The 22,299-nt window shown below is 45.1% G+C and overlaps 1 protein-coding gene across 1 annotated transcript in view; it reads left to right on the top strand.

The window, feature by feature from the left end:
• Positions 1-9,123: 9,123 nt before the first annotated feature.
• exoc3l2b (exocyst complex component 3-like 2b) overlaps positions 9,124-22,299 on the top strand; it is a gene marked incomplete at both ends in the record, with an annotated part of 64,506 nt that continues 51,330 nt past the window's right edge. Inside the window, 4 exons of the mRNA XM_079513433.1 lie at positions 9,124-9,406; positions 11,099-11,303; positions 12,414-12,573; positions 13,675-13,762. Coding sequence (XP_079369559.1) covers positions 9,124-9,406; positions 11,099-11,303; positions 12,414-12,573; positions 13,675-13,762 — 736 coding nt within the window. The remainder of the gene's footprint in view (positions 9,407-11,098; positions 11,304-12,413; positions 12,574-13,674; positions 13,763-22,299) is intronic.

Genomic DNA, 22,299 nt, shown 5'->3' on the forward strand with positions numbered 1-22,299 from the left:
CTGAGAGGGAGACAGTGTAGGAGAGACAGACAGTAGGACAGCTGAGAGGGAGACGGTGTAGGAGAGTCAGACAGTAGGACAGCTGAGAGGGAGACAGTGAGAGGGAGACAGTATAGGAGAGACAGACAGTAGGACAGCTGAGAGAGAGACAGTGTAGGAGAGACAGACAGTAGGACAGCTGAGAGGGAGACAGTGAGAGGGAGACAGTATAGGAGAGACAGACAGTAGGACAGCTGAGAGAGAGACAGTGTAGGAGAGACAGACAGTAGGACAGCTGAGAGGGAGACGGTGTAGGAGAGACAGACAGTAGGACAGCTGAGAGGGAGACAGTGAGAGGGAGACAGTATAGGAGAGACAGACAGTAGGACAGCTGAGAGAGAGACAGTGTAGGAGAGACAGACAGTAGGACAGCTGAGAGGGAGACGGTGTAGGAGAGACAGACAGTAGGACAGCTGAGAGGGAGACAGTGAGAGGGAGACAGTGTAGGAGAGACAGACAGTAGGACAGCTGAGAGGGAGACAGTGTAGGAGAGACAGACAGTAGGACAGCTGAGAGGGAGACGGTGTAGGAGAGTCAGACAGTAGGACAGCTGAGAGGGAGACAGTGAGAGGGAGACAGTGTAGGAGAGACAGACAGTAGGACAGCTGAGAGGGAGACAGTGTAGGAGAGACAGACAGTAGGACAGCTGAGAGGGAGACAGTGTAGGAGAGACAGACAGTAGGACAGCTGAGAGGGAGACAGTGTAGGAGAGACAGACAGTAGGACAGCTGAGAGGGAGACAGTGTAGGAGAGACAGACAGTAGGACAGCTGAGAGGGAGACAGTGTGGGAGAGACAGACAGTAGGACAGCAGAGAGGGAGACAGTGTGGGAGAGACAGACAGTAGGACAGCAGAGAGGGAGACAGTGTAGGAGAGACAGACAGTAGGACAGCTGAGAGGGAGACAGTGTAGGAGAGACAGACAGTAGGACAGCTGAGAGGGAGACAGTGTAGGAGAGACAGACAGTAGGACAGCTGAGAGGGAGACAGTGTGGGAGAGACAGACAGTAGGACAGCAGAGAGGGAGACAGTGTAGGAGAGACGTACAGTAGGACAGCTGAGAGGGAGACAGTGTAGGAGAGACAGACAGTAGGACAGCTGAGAGGGAGACAGTGTAGGAGATACAGACAGTAGGACAGCTGAGAGGGAGACAGTGTAGGAGAGACAGACAGTAGGACAGCTGAGAGGGAGACGGTGTAGGAGAGACAGACAGAAGGACAGCTGAGAGAGAGACAGTGTGGGAGAGACAGACAGTAGGACAGCAGAGAGACAGACAGTGTAGGAGAGACAGACAGCAGGACAGCTGAGAGAGAGACAGTGTGGGAGAGACAGACAGCAGGACAGCTGAGAGGGAGACAGTGTAGGAGAGACAGACAGCAGGACAGCTGAGAGAGAGACAGTGTAGGAGAGACAGACAGTAGGACAACTGAGAGGGAGACAGTGTAGGAGAGACAGACAGAAGGAGAGCTGAGAGGGAGACAGTGTAGGAGAGACAGACAGTAGGACAGCTGAGAGGGAGACAGTGTAGGAGAGACAGTGTTGGCGAGACAGACAGTAGGACAGCTGAGAGAGAGACAGTGTAGGAGAGACAGTGTTGGCGAGACAGACAGTAGGACAGCTGAGAGAGAGACAGTGTAGGAGAGACAGACAGTAGGACAGCTGAGAGGGAGACAGTGAGAGGGAGACAGACAGTAGGGAAGCTGAGAGAGAGACAGTGTAGGAGAGACAGACAGTAGGACAGCTGAGAGGGAGACAGTGTAGGAGAGACAGACAGTAGGACAGCTGAGAGGGAGACAGTGTAGGAGAGACAGACAGTAGGACAGCTGATAGGGAGACAGTGTAGGAGAGACAGACAGTAGGACAGCTGAGAGGGAGACAGTGTAGGAGAGACAGACAGTAGGACAGCTGAGAGGGAGACAGTGTAGGAGAGACAGACAGTAGGACAGCTGAGAGAGAGACAGTGTAGGAGAGACAGACAACTTGAAGCAACTCTTACAGACTTATAGAAACAATCTCGTTTTTTATGAGCAGCTAACAAAGAGGGAGAGTCGGTTATTGATTTATAATCTATCACACACCCTGCCATAGTTGAACGCTGAATCACAATGTGTCCTCTTTGCGTTTTGGACTGAGTTCTTCTCTGTGACATGATGAGGTGTGCATAATGTTGTTAGCAGTGGTGGAAAAAAAGTTCTCAAATGTTTTACTTATAAGTAAAAGTAACACTATACACTGCAATATAGAAATACTCCGTTACAACTTGTAAAAGTTCGGGATTCAAAATGTACTTGAATAAAAGTACAAAAGTATTGGTATCAAAATCTAGGCCTGACGTCGAAATAAAAAAAACGTTCGCTCTGAAAGAATATATATTCAAAGATTTGTGCCGCATTTTTACGATTTTTCAAAAATAGCAGACCTACAAGCTCGTAGATCTGCTATTTTTCAATAGCTAAAGTATAACATAATGCTTAGTTAAAACACCAAAAGGGGTTCCCGTCCAGAATGGGTTAAAGTACCAAAAGTAGAAAGTACTCCGTATGCAAAATGTCCCATGTGAAGTTTTCCAGTGGATTAAACATATCGGATCGGGTGATCGGAAATCGGCTCCGATCTCATGATTTTCAACAGATCGGAATCGGGGGGGAAAAGATCGTAATTGTGTAATGAAAATATCAAAGAAAGATGTATAAGCAATGAGATTTTGTAAAAACTGTTGTGTTCATGCTAGTTGTTTTCCTTCTGGTCCCAGTCAGAGATCATCAATAAGTATAAATATAAAGATCGGATCTGGAAAGATCGGTATGTCTCAAAATCAAATGATTGGTATCGGATCGGGAGCAAAAAAACCTGATCGGGACATCCCTGACTATAATTTATGACTAAAACTAAAATCAAAATTTGCTGCCAAAAACATCACTGCTGAGTTGGTGTTGTGAAAGTATGCTGAACTGAGGAGGCTAATCAGTTACACATTCATCCACGCAGAGCGCAAACAGAAGACAACACAACAAAACACAGACTGACAAAATCACTCACATAAGACAAGGTAAAAGAAAGCCCCTTGTAGCCGGGGAGCCACAGGCCCAACATCTGAGAGGACCTGTGATGTCATGCCGTACTTTTTATTTGTGTTTTCTCTATTGATTTGGTCATTAAGGTCATTAAGAGGCCCTGCTCTGACGGAAACATCGTGAAAAAAAGGTTATGGCCACACCATAGACAACCTACTGTATAAAGGCAAAGGAAAAAAGGAGATATTTACTTGCAGCCCCACTTTGCTACACCACTGTTTGGAAAAGAGCGATCTAGAATGTATAAATTATGATCTAAAAGCTGCACGACATCTCGCATCCGACACAAGCCGTCGTTCTAGGTAATATTTTGTTATTGTTTTGTATCATGACTCGGGCCAGGGATTGAACATTGTGTGTGTGTGCATGCGTGCATGCGTGCATGCGTGCGTGCTTGCGTGTGTGTGGGTGGGAAGGTGGGTGCTATGCTAGCTCCCTGCCCGCGGGCGGATGTTGTTGATGTTAGCCAACACTCTCTTCACCGCAGGATATCCCACACACACACACACACACACACACACACACACACACACACACACACACACACGCACACACCACGGTACCCCTTTACGACAGAACAACACAGTATAGCCCTAAAATAGATCCATGGACAGCTAGACACACGTGTGTTAGACACACACACACACACACACACACACACGCACACGCACACGCACACGCACACACGCACACGCACACGCACACGCATACACACACACACACACACACACTTATTTGCCTTACTATTTTGAAAAACATTTAAAAATACTTCCATTAAATGATGAGTCAGCGATTCATGAATTGTGGAGCTCAAGCACATGGCTTTGAAAGATATAGCAGATCTACAAGTTCTCAACATGTCATGCTACGATACTATGTGGGCTTGTACATCAGCTATTTTGATTAAAAAAATAATAATTTCAAATAAAAATACTAGATTTTCATTTTTTTCCCTTTTTTTTCATGGTCCGATTTCTTGCCATTGAACGGAACTTTGAATATTCTTTTTTTGGGGGGTTGATCATTTTAATCACCTGGAATGTCTTAGTGTCGACTATCATAAGATTTTAGTCGACTAAATCTACAGTTGATTTAGTCGACTAAAATGTATTTTGGCGGGTCTTGATGCCGTCGTAATGGTTGCGGTGCGACGCGTTGTGAGCTTGTAGATCGGCTATTTTCAGCATGCAACCAAGTGTAACGTGACTTTTACTCATACTGGATCTGTTGTCCACTAGTCCCTTCCTAACATTTTAGTCAAGTTTTTATTTGTTGACGAAATTGTCAATATATTTAGTCTCAGTTTTAGTGACTCATAGCTTAATTTAAATTTAATTTCCATTCAGTTTTCGTCAGTGAAAAAAGGTAGTCGACGGACATTTTGTCATATAGTATTAGTCGACAAAATCAACACTGCCCTAAATGTGTAATCCTAAACCCAACATCAATGCGGGGATCTTTTCTCAAATGTAAACTGAAAATACTCCCAAAAATATTTTACCACAAAAAAAAAACACATCTTGTGAGAACCAGGGAACTTGTTGTCTATTTCTCAATTCTACAATACTTGTTTGGCACTGACAAGTATAGTGGACAAACGTGCACGGCGCACACACACAAGCACTCATGCACGCACACTCACACACGCACTCACACGCGTGCGCACGGGAAGTGATTCAGTGGACCCATAAATACTCCAGCAGAAGGAAACATGAAAACATGTTTTCTTCAAGAGTCTGTCACAGAAACACTAACAATAGATGCTTCAGACATGCTGCTGCTCAACGCACGGCCTCTGGACCACCGGGTGGGCCGTCATGGCGTTGCATTTTGGCTGCCACATATTTGACAATCAAAACACTTAAAGTTACGATAAGCAATATTATGTCAAAATTGTAATGGCTTTGTTTTTTTTTTATTTTTTGGTATTTAGACAGACAGCAATGAGTAAAACGCTCCCCCAAAAAATGTAGTCTCTGTGACACATCTAGAGGCCACAATCTGCATTCAAAGATGTTCCTAGAAGCTTTGTCATTGGTCGAAAAAAACCTGGTCGAAATGACTAACCAATCAGGAAGTAGACAGGCAAATCGACCAATGACAAAGCTTCTAGGAAAATCTTTGAATGCAGATTGTGTCACAGAGTTGTTTTTGGGAGCGTTTTACCCATTGCTGTCTAAAAAAAAAAAAAAAACAAATAAAAAGGTCATTACAACATTATTGCTTATAGCAGCTTTAACCGAATGTATGCCAAGAACTTGTTCTTCTCTCCATGACCCGCCTGTGCCAAAACGAGGGAACTCGTCTTTCTAAAATTTAATTTAATACAGCGATTTAAAAAAAATAATAATAACTAGAAAAAGTGCCCTTCTGGGCACAGGTCTCCACCAGGAGGATAGGACTGTGTGAGATGTTTGGCAACATGTTTAGGAGTAATATAAACATGTTTGCCTTTGATGGCAATTGGATGATTTGAGGCATTTTGTTCCAAAAATGTGTTTTGCAAAAATCAACCTGTTGGTGGCGCTATAACAGGCCAATGTGAAAAGGGTGGGATATATTCCTCAGCCTAGTAGGAAAATGTGTGAAAGATTTCACGTAAATTGCATGCTGCGTTCATGATTTGAGGCTTTTGTTCAAAACGGGGCAATCTTGCAAACTGTGAAAGCCAATTATAGCCAATTAGGATGGAATATGAAATATGGGACAGATCCGACTTGAGCACATGACCATAGAGATACTCTGTAACGATTTGTGAGATTTTTGGACAGAATCTGGAGGAGTAATATCCAAAAATGTGTTTTACAAAAGTCGGCCTCCTGGTGGCGCTATAAAAGGCAGATGCGGAAAATGCAGGTCAAAGGTTTGTCCTTGGCCTCTAGGGAGTGTGCATGCAACGTTTCACGCAGATCGGTGCAGTTTTAGGTAAAACATGTGAAAAGCTGCCTCATGGTGGCGCTATAACAGGCCGTTCTGGAAAATGTGGGGCAGAGGTTCATCGTTGGCATCCAGGGAGTATGTGTGCAAAGTTTGGCATCGACCGGGTTAACGGTGCCAGAGATTAGCTGGTAACGGACGGACGGAAGGACACACGGACGGACACACACACACACACGGACGGACACACACACGGACGGAGTGCAAAACATACTCTCTCCCCATGCCTTCGGCCTGGTGGAGACAATAATAATTGCTTTTTCTCACATGTTAGACGACACACACTCAAACTGCCAGCTTTGAGATCTTATAAAAGTCTAAACTCGCTAAGAAAGTGAAACCATCCCGTGACAATGCATATAGCCTAGAATGAAGATTTGGCTCAACTGGCCTTCCCATGTAACCTGACTCCGCCAGATGGGGCAGCTAGAAGCTAGAAGCTGCTGCTAGAAGCTGCTAAAAGCTGCTGCTGATTGGCCAGGCCGTTTTGTGGCCGGGCATCAAGTCTGCCTGAGAGTTCCCAGATGGGAGCAGGAGGGGGGAACCCAGTGTACTCTCTGCTGCCCCATCTGGCGGAGTCAGGTTACTTCCCATGATGCAGTACCTGACACTTTAGTGGCAGACAGTTGTGTGGTGATACGTACAGTTACAGTATGTGGACTAACTGTGTGACATCCGATTCCGGCTTGCTGGGTGTGTGCGTCCGTGCGTGCGTGGGTGTGTGTGTGTGTGTTAATGTGTTAATGTTTTATGATGGGATGTGGGCCCTTCACTCCTTCAACCATTAACCTGTTGTAGACGCTTTACGACGGTGTGAAACATGCTGCTATCAGTGGGTTTATAACGGCGGGACGACCGCGACGCGGGAGGATCGAGCGCCTTGATTTACAGGAACGGTCAGAACACAGCTGTGTGTGGTTGACCTCCAGGCTGGGGTCATTTCTGACGGGGTCCATATAATACAGTTTTTTCACCGTGTACGATATAAGATATTCAATTTAATAACTATTAAAGCAAACCATCGTCTGTCCTGATTAAGGTCTTAGTGGACAGAAACGTTAACCTAATAAAGAGCAACATTTTGGCAAGTGTCTGACAGTGTGCAGGACCTTTTCTTTGTTTTTCAAAGATACCCTTTTTAATAACTATTAAAGGACCACTTCAACCATTTGCAAACTTGGTCATATAGAAACCTGCCATCTCCCCCTCCCCCCCCCTCTACATTTTTATCCCACGATTTTGTAACCCATCTTTTCACCCAGTGCCAATTGCCTAAACTGTTTTCCTGGGCACCATACTCTCCGAACTGAGTGACCAGCAGGCCTCGCCTTATCACCTGACAGTGCGGACGTAGCTCGTGGAAGGAACACGTTATTCCAACCAGTTCCTTTCCCCTCCATCAAGCGCACCGGCTGACCAGGGGGAGTCAGTATATAGAGATCAGGATTACTGCATGGTTTTTTGTGAGGATCATTGCAATAATCCTCCCTCTATCGGGAGAGATGGGCAACATGAGAAGCTATGATATACAGCAGGGGATCCCGAACTTTTGAAGTCGAGAGTAGACCCAAAAGAGTGTTTAGGCGTTAATTTGCCCAGGACCCAAAATAGTGAAAATAGCAGATGTAGAAGAGCGCCTATTTTCACGACTTCATAATTATTATTATTTTTATTCATGGCATTTCTTAGATTTGTTTGTTTGTTGGTTTTGTGTATTGCGTGGTTGGTGGGGGGGGGGGGGGGGGGGGGGATTTGAGAGATTTGGACTCTAGTCGTGACCCATAAAATAGCAAACAGTGCTACACAGTGGCACATGGTTGCATTATGAATATTTATGATGAGGAAACAGTACTTTGCTATCAACAGTGACTGGCATGAGTGTCACCCGTCGCTAGGCTACAGGATAATGTAAACAATAAGGGACCAACTATAGTACCATAGAGATAACAATGCAGTCCTGTCTAATGGCATGCCAACCGGCATGATGAAACAGGTCACAGTGAGACGATAGGAGATCGTAAATGATGTTATCAGATCTGTCCCAAACAATACATCAACCACATCCGCCCACATACTATCACATCGATCAATATGTAACCATGTCAACCAAGTCATTATCATTAACATTAGCCATGACATGCTAATGGAAATGGCTAACGCTGAGGAAGGCCAACCAGGTCGAAACGCGTACCTTGTTCACTCTCGGCAGGGGGTGCATACTTAGTTTAGACTAGTCATTGGTTAGACATGGGTTAAGGTTAGGTTTAGGTGTGCTGCCCCGTGGGAGGTTAGGTTTAGGTGTGCTGCCCCGTGGGAGGTTAGGTTTAGGTGTGCTGCCCCGTGGGAGGTTAGGTTTAGGTGTGCTGCCCCGTGGGAGGTTAGGTTTAGGTGTGCTGCCCCGTGGGAGGTTAGGTTTAGGTGTGCTGCCCCGTGGGAGGTTAGGTTTAGGGTGATGGTTTGAGATAGGTTGTAGTTGTAGGACTAATGACTGGTCTAGTCTAAACCAAAAATCATGTAAAAAGGACACGTAATGAGTGCTGGCATTTTCTATATTCTTAGTAGGGCCTATACACCTGCTGCTAGGGATGTGTAAATGTGTCCAAAATGAAAATCGATTTGTATAATTCAATATTAGCGATTAATCGTTTGGGAGGGGGGGGGGGGGGGGGGGACTTCTTTTTTTTAAGATTTTTTTTTTTATGAACCCTACAAATGAAAAAAATCTTCCCCCCAAGTCCTCCAAACCTGTATCTTGATTGGAATCAATCTCCACTCACACTCAGTCACTCAGCTACACAGACACATCCCAGGCCCACTTCGGTAGACCTATAGAACTGTCCTGATTGGATGACAATATTGCCTTTCCAACAGAAAAAATATATACAAAAAAAATATTAATTTTCATAATCGATTTCGGGTCCTATTAACGATAATCGATAATCGATTAATCGGACCCATCCCTACCTGCTGCTCAGTTTTATATTTGCATTATGCATCCTCATCTCTCTCTCTCTCTCTCTCTCACCCCCCCCCCCCCCTCCCTAAACAGCCTCCCCCCTCCCCTCCGCCCCATCATGCCGATCTTCAAGAACCTCCCGGCGTGTCTGAAGGCAGGCGGCCCCGCGCTCCAGAACGCTCTGATCCTTCGCAGGATGAGTCTGAACTTCACCCCGTCCCACCACCACCACCACCCCCACCACAACCCCTTCCACCACCCCCCCGACGACGACCTCAGCCTGGGCAGCGGCAGCCACTGGTCCCCGGGGGGGTCCCTCCTGGACGGAGGGGCCCCGGCCGACAGGAACCCCTTCGAGGACGAGGAGGACGAGAACGAGACCAATGAGGGGAAGAGAAGAGGTGAGTGTAGGGATCGAGCTCGATACCTGATACCCGAAAAAAAACGGGAGGCATCCTTTGGTTAGACATAAGGTTGGTGAGGGGTGCGTTAAGACGACCGGATTAAGGTTGGTGAGGGGTGCGTTAAGACGACTGGATTAAGGTTGGTGAGGGGTGCGTTAAAACGACTGGATTAAGGTTGGTGAGGGGTGCGTTACGACGACCGGATGGTGAGGGGTGCGTTAAGACGACCGGATTAAGGTTGGTGAGGGGTGCGTTAAAACGACTGGATTAAGGTTGGTGAGGGGTGCGTTAAAACGACTGGATTAAGGTTGGTGAGGGGTGCGTTAAAACGACCGGATTAAGGTTGGTGAGGGGTGCGTTACGACGACCGGATGGTGAGGGGTGCGTTAAAACGACCGGATTAAGGTTGGTGAGGGGTGCGTTAAAACGACCGGATTAAGGTAGGTGAGGGGTGTGTTAAAACGACCGGATTAAGGTTGGTGAGGGGTGCGTTAAGGGTTGAGAGAGGGTTAAGGTTGGGTTTAGGTGTGCTGCCTCGTGGGAGGTTAGGTTTCTGGTTTAGGACTTAGGTTGTAGGACTAATGACTGGTCTAATCAATGACTAGTATAAGTACTAACCAGCTTATTGAGTACCCGGTATCAATAAGCTTTGGGCTCATCAAGCCTGTTATCGCACATAGTGGTCCATGACGTCATGTTTTAAACAACCAAGAAATACATTCATTCATTCATTCTGGCACAAACATGTCGGTCTAAAAAAAAACCTGCGAACCAGCGCTGTCCAGTAAAGTGATGCTACACATATTAACCAGATGACCAGTTTCTTCAATATTATTTTCCAAAAGTAAAAAGGTCAATTTCCTTCCATCTGTTAAAAGTAAAACGGTACTGTATTTGCTAGTAAAAAATATTGGTTCTGTTCAGAATGTATTGTCGTCTCCCATCTTTCCATAAAAAATGCCTTTCAGGGCGAGATCTCCCTCAGGCGTCTTACTGATCCAAGTGAAACGTTTCAAACCCTGTACACTCAAGACACGCTCCATATATGGCCAGCACAGAATTCATTCCATATGTTGATCTGACTCCCCATGCCAAAGCGCCAGCGCTCGCCCAGCAGTCTGCGAGTCTTACTGGTATTAACATACTCTATACAGATTGGACAAAATAACATTTTGTTCACACAAAAACATGCAACTTTAATTGAACTAATGAATTTAATACGTAAGTAGGCTACAGTACTTAGACCTGAGGACGATTCTACAAATGTCTTCTAAATCATGACAGTTTTCTGAAAAAAAACATGTTTCTATGTCAGTCGTTCTCAAACATTTTCATGTCAAGGAGCCCCAGAATTGTATGTAATTGGCCACCGACCCCCATCTGAAAATATGTTGTTCCAGGGACCCCCAAGAAGCAAAGATTTGAGTTAAAAATTTTCACTCTGAAAGAATATATTCAATGATTTGCGACACATTTTCACGATTTTTTGAAAATGGCAGACCTACAAGCTCGTAGCGCGGCACAGAGTGCCGCGCTATGAGCTTGTAGATCTGCTATTTTTCAACAGCTAAAGCATAACATAATGCTTAAAAGACCAAAAGGAGTTCCCACCCAAAATGGGTTAATGTACTATGTTACTTTCCTCCACTGCAAATAAAATGACGGTGACGGTGTTGCCATTCCCTACAGGAGGAGGAGGGTCAGGGAAAGGCTCGTTCAAGTTCAGCTCGCCGCTGAAGAGCCTGGGCAGGCTGGGAAAGAACCTGAGGATCTCTGGGCGGAGCGGCAAGAGCAGTGGCACCCCCTCGCCACAGGGGTCGCTGCAGGGAACGCCCTCGCCTGCAGCCGATAAGAAGAAGAGGGGGAGGCGGAGCTCCGAGGGCAGCCTGTTGAGGTGAGGAGCATCAAAGATTGGTAATATAGTGAAGATAGTCCATCCCGGTGGAGCCACTAGAGAAATGGTACACAAATCCTACAAATTTGACTGAAGGGCTGCCACCGTTTTTTCATGTCGTATGAAAGCAGGGAATCATAGCTTCAAATTGACATATTGGTTGTTCAGTTTGACCCACCAGTTTTGGAGATATGGCTTATAGAGTAATGTCTTGCAGAAAACAGCGAGTTGAGAAAACGGGCTTGAAAACTTCACTTCTGTGGACTCTTACATTACACCTAGCTACATGTTTAAGCATTCATTTCATATTTACATATCAATTTCAGCTCTGACACTTATTTCAGACATGCTCTAGTATGTGAAGAGTCTGCCTGTGATATTAACTCATTTTGGAGAAAATACGTTTTTCTCCTCTGGTGAAAAGCTTCAGTTTGCGCGATGGCAGGCTCTCAGTCAAATCTGGTCACAAATGGTCCCCTAAGTGGGCGTGGTTTGCTTCTCCTCCTTTTTGAGGGGCGCTAGCCCCTCCTATATTCAACTATAGTGTAGATTTTGTCCTAGCACAAACATTAAATGCCATTGACAATGTATGGATAATTTACGTCATATGTGTCTGAGCAAATCTGTATTTTTGTCCTAACACAAACATTAAATGCCATTGACAATGAATGGAGACTTTACGTCATATGTAGACGAGCAAATTTGAATTTTTATGTCATGATGATGTATGATGATAAGAGCGCCCCTCACTTCACACAGGTGTGTGATTTTTTATTATTACTGAGTCTACTGCTTCACAACGTATTGGCATTGTGTCAGACTGTCAATCAAACTTGTCTGTATATAGAAAGCATTATTATTTATCCCAGGTGTTGTGAAATGTGAATGACCTTATTGTGAATGTGAACGTTATTGCACACTGTTATAGGAGAAATAACATGGCAAAAAATCTAAGTCATGATTCCCAAATCAGACCCCATCAACCAGTACAATAATGTTTCAAGTTTACACTTACAAGAAAAGTTACATGAATCAGTGCTGCAGTGACAAATTTTGAACTCCCACCACTGACGTTGTGTCTGTTGCGTCTTCCTCCTCATTGGCTGGCAGGTTTGCGGGGAAGTGCCGTGACTCGCTGAGCGCCCGCAAAGAGTCCCTGACCAACGGCGAGCTGAACTGCGGCGACAGCGAGGGAGGAGACTCCACCAGCCGCAGGCTGTCCTTCATGAAGATGGTGGGGCTGGGCAAGCTGAAGAGGGAGTCCATGCAGGTATATTAGCCTGAGAAGCATTCCTTTTCGGTAGGGGTGCACGATTATGAATTCATGACCGATATCCGATCTCCGATTATTTGCAGGGTCATTTCTGCCTATACCGATTCTGACCGATTCCGATATTATACAGAGGACCACAATGGAAACAAGTGTCTGCCTTGTTTCCATGGCTGCTTGGCGAGTACAACGCCACATTTTTGTCATGTTGTAGTCACTGGTTAGTAGTCATCATGATGGTAACTGACGTCATGTTGTAGTCACTGGTTTGTAGTCGTCAGGATGGTAACTTACGTCATGTTGTAGTTACTGGTTTGTAGTCATCAAGATGGTAACTTACGTCATGTTGTAGTCATTGGTTTGTAGTCATCAGGATGGTAACTTACGTCATGTTGTAGTCACTGGTTTGTAGTCATCAGGATGGTAACTTACGTCATGTTGTAGTCACTGGTTTGTAGTCATCAGGATGGTAACTTACGTCATGTTGTAGTCATTGGTTTGTAGTCATCAGGATGGTAACTTACGTCATGTTGTAGTCACTGGTTTGTAGTCATCAGGATGGTAACTTACGTCATGTTGTAGTCATTGGTTTGTAGTCATCAGGATGGTAACTTACGTCATGTTGTAGTCATTGGTTTGTAGTCATCAGGATGGTAACTTACGTTATGTTGTAGTCACTGGTTTGTAGTCATCAGGATGGTAACTTACGTTATGTTGTAGTCATTGGTTTGTAGTCATCAGGATGGTAACTTACGTTATGTTGTAGTCATTGGTTTGTAGTCATCAGGATGGTAACTTACGTTATGTTGTAGTCACTGGTTTGTAGTCATCAGGATGGTAACTTACGTCATGTTGTAGTCATTGGTTTGTAGTCATCAGGATGGTAACTTACGTTATGTTGTAGTCACTGGTTTGTAGTCATCAGGATGGTAACTTACGTCATGTTGTAGTCACTGGTTTGTAGTCATCAGGATGGTAACTTACGTCATGTTGTAGTCACTGGTTTGTAATCATCATTCAGGCCGAAAACCACAAGCCGGAATAAGATCTACCAACATTCCCCGTGATCGAGCCCATCATAATCTGTTCCCCTCCATGCAGGACCGCACCTCCTCCCACGGCCCCGAGGAGGACAGCGTTCAGGAGGAGGAGGTGGTGGAGGAGGTGAAGCCCAGGGAGCCACTGTCAGGTAGATGGAGATGTCTGTCTGTCTGTCTGTCTGTCTGTCTGTCTGTCTGTCTGTCTGTCTGTCTGTCTGTCTGTCTGTATGTCTGTCTGTCTGTCTGTCTGTCTGTCGCTCTTGCTCTCGCTCTTGCTCTCTTTCTGTCTCTGCATGCTGACACAATAGAGGGTATGTGAACATGCATAAAGTGAATGGCAGATCGAGTGGCAAAGTGAATTTAATGTTGTTTAAAGTCACTTAAAGCAATCAAATATGACCTTTCTGTTTGGATGTATGGGCTGTCAAGGCCAGAAAGTAGTTTTTTGTAGACATTCCCGCATAGCTTCCTGGTATGATGATGATGTCACGCGCATACCCTCTATTGAAACACAATTATTAGACCAGAGGAAACACCTGCTGATTGAGGAGAAAGGTGGATGGTATTCTGAGTTTCTATATTCAGTAGATTAAACCAGTGGTTCCCAAAGTGGGGTCCGGGGACCCCCAGGGGTACTTGAGGGAGTTCCAGGGGGTCCCCAGCTAAATGATAGTTTGGAACCAAATGGACCCTTATGGGTCTGTAACTCAGAGAGTGTACAAATGGAACCAAATGGGCCTGTTAGGGTCCATTTGGTTCCATTTCTACACTCAGAGTTAGATTAACATTGATTTTACAATATAATTTGGGGCTCCCAGAGATAGAAATGCCATTAAATGGGGGTCCGTAGACTAATGCATGTCAAACTGGGGGTCCTTGAAATTAAACGGGTTGAGAATCACTGCTACAGCCGTAAAAATCTTCTCTTATGGGGGTCTCTGGAATATCTTTTCAAATGGGGGTCCGCAGGCAATTTTTTTGTCAATTTGGGGGTCCTTGACATGAACAAGTTTGGGAACTACTGGATTAAACAACTGAATGAACAGTAAAGTGCAGGTTGTTTTGTATCTGATATAAGAGTAAGTAGGTCGCTAGGGTTGGCTTGTTGTCAGTATCAGCAGATATAAGCCTGCATCCGGGCGTCTTGTTTCTTTATGAGGTGCCTGCAGGGAGATGGACTGCTGAGGTGGTGCGCCACGCCTGTATCGTCAGCACCCAGTCCTAGAACTGTCTCTTTATGCTTACGCACCTTATTATATTATGTATTATCTACTACCTGAGAGAGACCCTTTGGTTGTACAGCTGTATACAGCCCGTAAATATGCGAGAGAATCCCGACAGCTGTGCTGTTTGTGAAACAATTGAGCTTCTAAATGATCTGAAACCCTTTACTTGTACTGTTTGTGGTAAAATCGCTGAAACTTGTGTCTTTCTTGCCCAGATCTCCTTACCCCCCCGACCCTCCCCCCCCCCTCTCTCTCTACGAACTATGCACAAAAACTATGAACTATGAACTATGCACAAAAACAAATGTCACACTTTACATACTTACTTGTAAAACTGTGTATGTGACAATACAGTTGACTCAGATTCTGATTCCAGAACCTGAAACGTTCCAGAACCTGAACCTGAAGGTCTGAGATCTGGTTGTCATGTTTCCACATGTGGAAGAAAAAGGCTTTCCATATCGACCCAATCTGGGAACACATTGGCAAACACACGCACACACACGCACACACACACACACACACACACACACACACACACACACACACACACACACACACACACACACACACACACACACACACACACAACACACACACACTCACACACTCACACTCACACTCACACTCACACTCACACTCTCTTACACACACGCACACACACACACACACACACAAATGCCTGGTATATGAGGGTATTTTAACCTCAAATGCAGCAGAACCAAATACCGAAAACAGCTTAAAAGTGAAGCAGTCTTGTTTTTGTCACACGCACACACACGCAGGCACCCCCCCCCCACAAACACACACACACACACACACACACACACACACACACACACACACACACACACACACACACACACACACACACACACACAAAGAGAGAGAGAAGGGCGTGCTATGTTTGTAGATGCTAGACGGACATTATCAGCGCAGGTAGGGATAGATAGTGTGCGTGCGTGCGTGCGTGCGTGCGTGCGTGCGTGCGTGCGTGCGTGCGTGCGTGCGTGCGTGCGTGCGTGCGTGCGTGCGTGCGTGGATAAGGCTGATGGGGGTAGCAACAGCTGTTTGGTTGAGTGTAATGATTACACAACAGCGTTCAGTGTGTGTGTGTGTGTGTGTGTGTGTGTGTGTGTGTGTGTGTGTGTGTGTGTGTGTGTGTGTGTGTGTGTGTGTGTGTGTGTGTGTGTGTGTGTGTGTGTGTGTGTGTGTGTGTGTGTGTGTGTGTGTGTGTGTGTGTGTGTAATCTGACCTCTATCAGGATGCTTCCATAGCTGTGTTGAACCGGTCCATGACACACTCTGACATGCTCTAGCACAGTGGTCCTCAAAGTGGGGTCCGGGGACCCCCAGGGGTCCTTGAGGGACCCCCAGGGGTCCTTGAGGGAGTTCCAGTGGATCCCCAGCTAAATGATGGTTTGGTACCAAATGGACACTTATGGGTCGGTAACTCTGAGAGTGTACAAATGGACACTTTTGAGTAAAATTAAAATAGATTTTACAATATATCATCATCATCATTTTTCGACCGCGGTCGAGATCATGGATTTCACAATGTCACACCAGACTTCCCGGTCCTTCATTGCCATCCCCAGTTCCTGCCTACTGATGCATGTGTCCCTAGCGATGACATCAGGGAACGACAGCTTTCTACCTCTGGTCTGCTTTGAGGCAGGACTCCAGAGAAGAAGGGAAGATATAACCTCATTGTCAGCTCTGTAGCAGTGGCCGGCAAACTGTGTTCTTCTGTATTGGACTAGTGAAGAAACACAGGGAAGGTTGCCGTATATTAGATTAGTCGATGGGTGGCTCTTCCAAGACAGATTTTGTGCTCTCATTAGAAGGCGGGTGTAAGTGCCATCCAACCGTTTCTCTAGTTTCTTTGAAAGTGTCCATGTCTCGGAGCCATAGAGTAGAATCTGCTCAACGGTCGTCCTAAATATTTTTACTTTTAACATCTTACTAAGCTGGCATGACCAGATCTTATGCATGTCATTGCAGGCTGACCAGGCCATACCCTTCCTAGTTTGAAGTCCTTTTGGGAAGAAGATATATATGAACCCAAATACTTGTAGTCATCAACCCGTTTCAGAGGAGTGTTGTTAAGTGTTTTTATAATGTGGTTATTGTTAGATTTATATTTACAATATAAATTGGGGTCTCAGAGATAGAAATGCCATTAAATGGGGGTCTGTAGACTAATGCATGTCAAACATCAAACGTCCTTGAAATTAAACGGGTTGAGAATCACTGCTAGAGCCGTAAAAATCTTCTCTTATGGGAGGTCTCTGGCTAATTAGTGTCAATTTGGGGGTCCTTGACATGAAAGAGTTGGGTAAGCACTGCCTTACATCTCTGTAACTGAGGCTCCATGCAGCTTTTCCCCTACAAAACACATGACGGGTGAAGTAGAGGACAGACGGTTTGTTGAAATACCACACAACCAAAAACCAACGTGTAAACAGCCTTGTTTTGGTCACACGCACACAACACACGCACACACACACACACACACACACACACACACACACACACACACACACACACACACACACACACACACACACACACACACACACACACACACACACACACACACACACACACACACACACACACACACTGTGGCATGGAGATAAGGAGATGCACATGAATGGAGTGAAAGAAGCTATAGAGTTATGAGGGCACCTTTAAGGAAAGGATCAGGAGAGAAGAGATCCGTGCGATAGATTTAGGGGCTGCGTGTTTCATGAGCGGACGAGTGCTTTTGGATATCATCATGATGTCCATGGCGATCTCGCACGGATGAGTGTTCACTGACGCCTGCAAAGTTCAAACCGGTCAACCATTCATTCATTTTGCTCTTCTCGAAAGTCGTGTCGCGTCGGTGTTATTAGCACAAACAGGATTATGGCTGAGACAACAGTAAACATGGAGGGGTAAATGACCTCGGGTTGTCAGACAGGACATACGGGCAGGCCTGGAATCATGACATGTTTTTGAGTGGTGCAACCACTCCAAGGAACAGCAATGTCCGTGCTGTTCACCTATGTGTTGTTCACCTATGTTTGTGACTTTGTATGTTTGTGTGTGACTCATGTGTGACTCATGAGTACCAGTAGGGGCGCTGTTGTGCCAGAAACAGAGACAGAGAGATAGTATTGCACTGTTGCCTGTTAATTACAGAGAGAGAGAGAAAGGGGGGGGGGGGGGGGGGGGTTCACCACTCAGTTCGCACGACGGCAAAACGCCATGCAGTGCAGCAAGGCTGTCAAATAAGACAATAATGTTAAGTCCACAGCCTGCTTTGGAGGGAACATTTGCCCAACGCATTGTGAGCTTATGTGGATTGGTTGTTTTTAGTGAAGAGATTTGGTGTAGACACAAAAAGCGGTCCATTTACACTGGGTGACGAAATGTGATACCAAATGTAATTTCTAATCGATCGTATGCAATAGAATTATGAAGCCTATATTTCCACAAACAGTATCGTATCTCTCCTCCTAATCGATTCGTCAGGCACCACTGTGTTTGTTTTGTCCTAAACATGTACTTGAGTTATTTTGGAAACTTATGATTTCAAAAGGCAAATGTACTTTTGACTCCTCTGCATTGCTATATAGAAGGAAGGTTGTCATTTCTTGTTACTCTCAGGCATACAATTTGCTTTGAAGTCGGCTGTTGATTTCACCGTTTGTTCTTTTATTAAATTAAATTGGCAGCCTCTTGAGGTGTTGCACCTCATTTGGTGACCTGTAAGATTCTGTGACCTCCCTTCACTGCAGTAAGGGTCGGTCACATGATCCCATGGATGAAACACATATAAATAACTATCCTTTCTGCTGATTGTCTCCACCAGGCCGAAGGCATGGGGAGAGAGTATGTTTTGCACTCCGTCCGTGTGTGTGTGTGTCCGTCCGTGTGTCCGTCCGTGTGTGTGTCCTTCCGTCCGTCCGTTACCAGCTAATCTCTGGCACCGTTAACCCGGTCGATGCCAAACTTTGCACACACACTCCCTGGATGCCAACGATGAACCTCTGCCCCACATTTTCCAGAACGGCCTGTTATAGCGCCACCATGAGGCAGCTTTTCACATGTTTTACCTAAAACTGCACCGATCTGCGTGAAACGTTGCATGCACACTCCCTAGAGGCCAAGGACAAACCTTTGACCTGCATTTTCCGCATCTGCCTTTTATAGCGCCACCAGGAGGCCGACTTTTGTAAAACACATTTTTGGATATTACTCCTCCAGATTCTGTCCAAAAATCTCACAAATCGTTACAGAGTATCTCTATGGTCATGTGCTCAAGTCGGATCTGTCCCATATTTCATATTCCATCCTAATTGGCTATAATTGGCTTTCACAGTTTGCAAGATTGCCCCCTTTTGAACAAAAGCCTCAAATCATGAACGCAGCATGCAATTTACGTGAAATCTTTCACACATTTTCCTACTAGGCTGAGGAATATATCCCACCCTTTTCACATTGGCCTGTTATAGCGCCACCAACAGGTTGATTTTTGCAAAACACATTTTTGGAACAAAATGCCTCAAATCATCCAATTGCCATCAAAGGCAAACATGTTTATATTACTCCGAAACATGTTGCCAAACATCTCACACAGTCCTATCCTCCTGGTGGAGACCTGTGCCCAGAAGGGCACTTTTTCTAGTTTGATTGTATTTCTGTGCTGAAGTTTTTTGTATTATTATTATTATTTTTTTATTACGGTTTTGCAACAACAAAAAGGGACAGACATAAAGGAATTAAAAATAAATAGAGAAAAAAATCCATACACAAAGACAGGGCATGATTTCAAAACAATGAGTCATAACAGTAAGTTATTGTTAGAGATTATTATGGAAAGTGGAGGACACACATGCTACAAATACAGACTAAATACTATAGGTGCATTAAGGTATAATATAGTTATATTATACTATACCATACCAATTGTATAAGCTATATTCTGTCACATACAGATTGGACATAATTACATTTTACTCATAAAGAAAAAGTGCTGCTATGTGCATTTTTTAAAAGCATAATATAATTAAAAAGAACACCAAGAACATTCTCCAGTTCTTTAAACTCAAGTACAGTACATATATTTGACAGAGGGAAGATCACTTGTAGTTGAGTAATATTTGACCTAATCTTGTAGTACCTCCGTCTAAACATTGTGTTAGTGAACAGGTTGACATGAGTTCCCTTGTGTTTGTGCTGAGGAGTGCCTTAGAGCCTTAGAGTGTGTATTGACGCTGCCTGCACTGTTAGAAAATGATTTAATGAACCAAAGATAATTAATGTTCAACCTGCCTGTTGATGGACAAAGCTAGCGTGCGCGCGTACACACGTCCTCTTCAGTGGAATTTACCCTTCATATGTTCTTGGTTGTGTGTGTGTGTGTGTGTGTGTGTGTGTGTGTGTGTGTGTGTGTGTGTGTGTGTGTGTGTGTGTGTGTGTGTGTGTGTGTGTGTGTGTGTGTGTGTGTGTGTGTGTGTGTGTGTGTCATAGGCGGATCTAGAGATAAAGGGCCCCTGGGCCACCAACATGCAAAGACCCCCCCCCCCCCCCCCCTTGTTTTTGGAGACCTCCCTCTGGAAGCCTTATGGATAAACTGAGGGTTTAAACACTTGCAGTAACATGTATCATATGATGGTTTAGGACAGGGGTTTTCAACAGGTGGTCCGTGGAGGTATTGCATGTGGTCCCTGACCTGACCATGCATTTAGTAATGTAGGATTTGTAGATTTTGTTTTTACATTTTCTTTCTACTAGTTGAGAAACAGTGAAGTGAATGACCTGGTGACATTGATGACCGTCCATGAGAAACAGTGAACTGAATGACCTGGTGACATTGATGACCGTCCATGAGAAACAGTGAACTGAATGACCTGGTGACATTGATGACCGTCCATGCAGTCATTTACTGACAAGTGGGAGGTCAAGAAATTCAACAGAAAAAGGGAGTTCAAATCTCAAGAGGTGGAAGTTCACCGGAATGTCTGGATGAGTCATTATTATTATTAGGAAATTATTAGTCAATGGACCATTGGTTGAGAGTTGAGACACAGTGTATGTTGTAATCACATGGGATGCATAGCAAGTGATACAAAAGCACTAATCTTAGCCCACATCCAACACAACAGTGGTCCCCAGGTTGATTCTAAGTCAGGGTGGCGGTCCCTCATTCACAATCAGTTGAAAACCACTGGTTTAGGACATTTGGGCTTATTTTATTGCCACGATAAGCCCATTACTGGCAAAAAGTTCAAAGTTAATAACTGTTATTAACTTTGCAGCTCAGTGGCCTTGTGGTTAGAGTGTCCGCCCTGAGACTGGGAGGTCGGGGTTCAATTTCCGGCCGGGTCATACCAAAGACTCTAAAAATGGGACCCAGTGCCTCCCTGCTTGACACTCAGCATCAAGGGTTGGATTGGGGGTAAGTCCCTGCGACATACTAACGTCATGTCCAGGGGGTGTACATCAAGCTGCCTCACGCTACAGAAACAGGAGATAGGCTCCTGCCCTATGGGCCTCATGGCTCGGCAAGGCTACTTACTTACTTACTTATTAACTTTGCACTTTTTGGGGGCCCCTACGCTTGAGCCTCCGTGTGACGTAGCAACGCGGCCACGCGGAGGCTGAAGCTCAGGGGCACCCCTATCTCAAAGGCCCCTGGGCCTGGGCCCAACAGGCCCATTGGATAATCCTCTCCTGGTGTGTGTGTGAGTGTGTGTAGTCGGTATCCATCCGGTGTAGGTAACTGTGCTACAGGTGCTTTCCAAGATGGGTTTTAGGTTCCAGTTCCCTGTGAAGACGTGCTGTCAGTGTTTGACGACCAGATACAAATAACGTTACAGTGTTAGTGGTAGATCTGTTATTAATACATGGCCAGATATCAACCGGCAGTGACTATTAGCCAACTAAAAGTTCACGTGTTGCAATGCGATTTGTAGATTGGCTAATTTCGAATAGCAGAACTATAAAATGGGGCCCAACATATGTTTCGTATTAATAATCTGAATCTCGCAGGCAACTTTATTTGCCAAATAATTGTCGTGGAGTAAAAAGTACTCCTTTGAGATGTGTAGTGTAAGTAAGTATAAAGTACAATGGACTGAGAAATTGACAAGAACTGCACTTAAGTTCAGTACTAAAGAAAGATACTCCGTTACTTTCCACTGCTGGTCCCAGACTCTAACAGTGATGACTTGAGTCAAATCTGTTGACAACCCGGTCTCACCCAAAGCACGGATTGGCATTTCCGTTCATACACGCCTAAAGCTCCGTACATATTACACTGAAATTCTCCCCAGTCGTAGCCTGACACTCTGTCTCTGTCTTCAGTCTGAATTTTCATTTCGTTTCACTTCATTATTCAGACTGAAAGCCCTCCCCACAGCAGCAGTTTCTGGAATGGGCGTTGTCAAAGCGGCGGTCTTCGCCGAT

Source organism: Electrona antarctica (assembly GCF_951216825.1).
Source record: "Electrona antarctica genome assembly, chromosome: 11".
In the NCBI taxonomy this organism is placed as follows: Eukaryota; Metazoa; Chordata; class Actinopteri; order Myctophiformes; family Myctophidae; genus Electrona; species Electrona antarctica.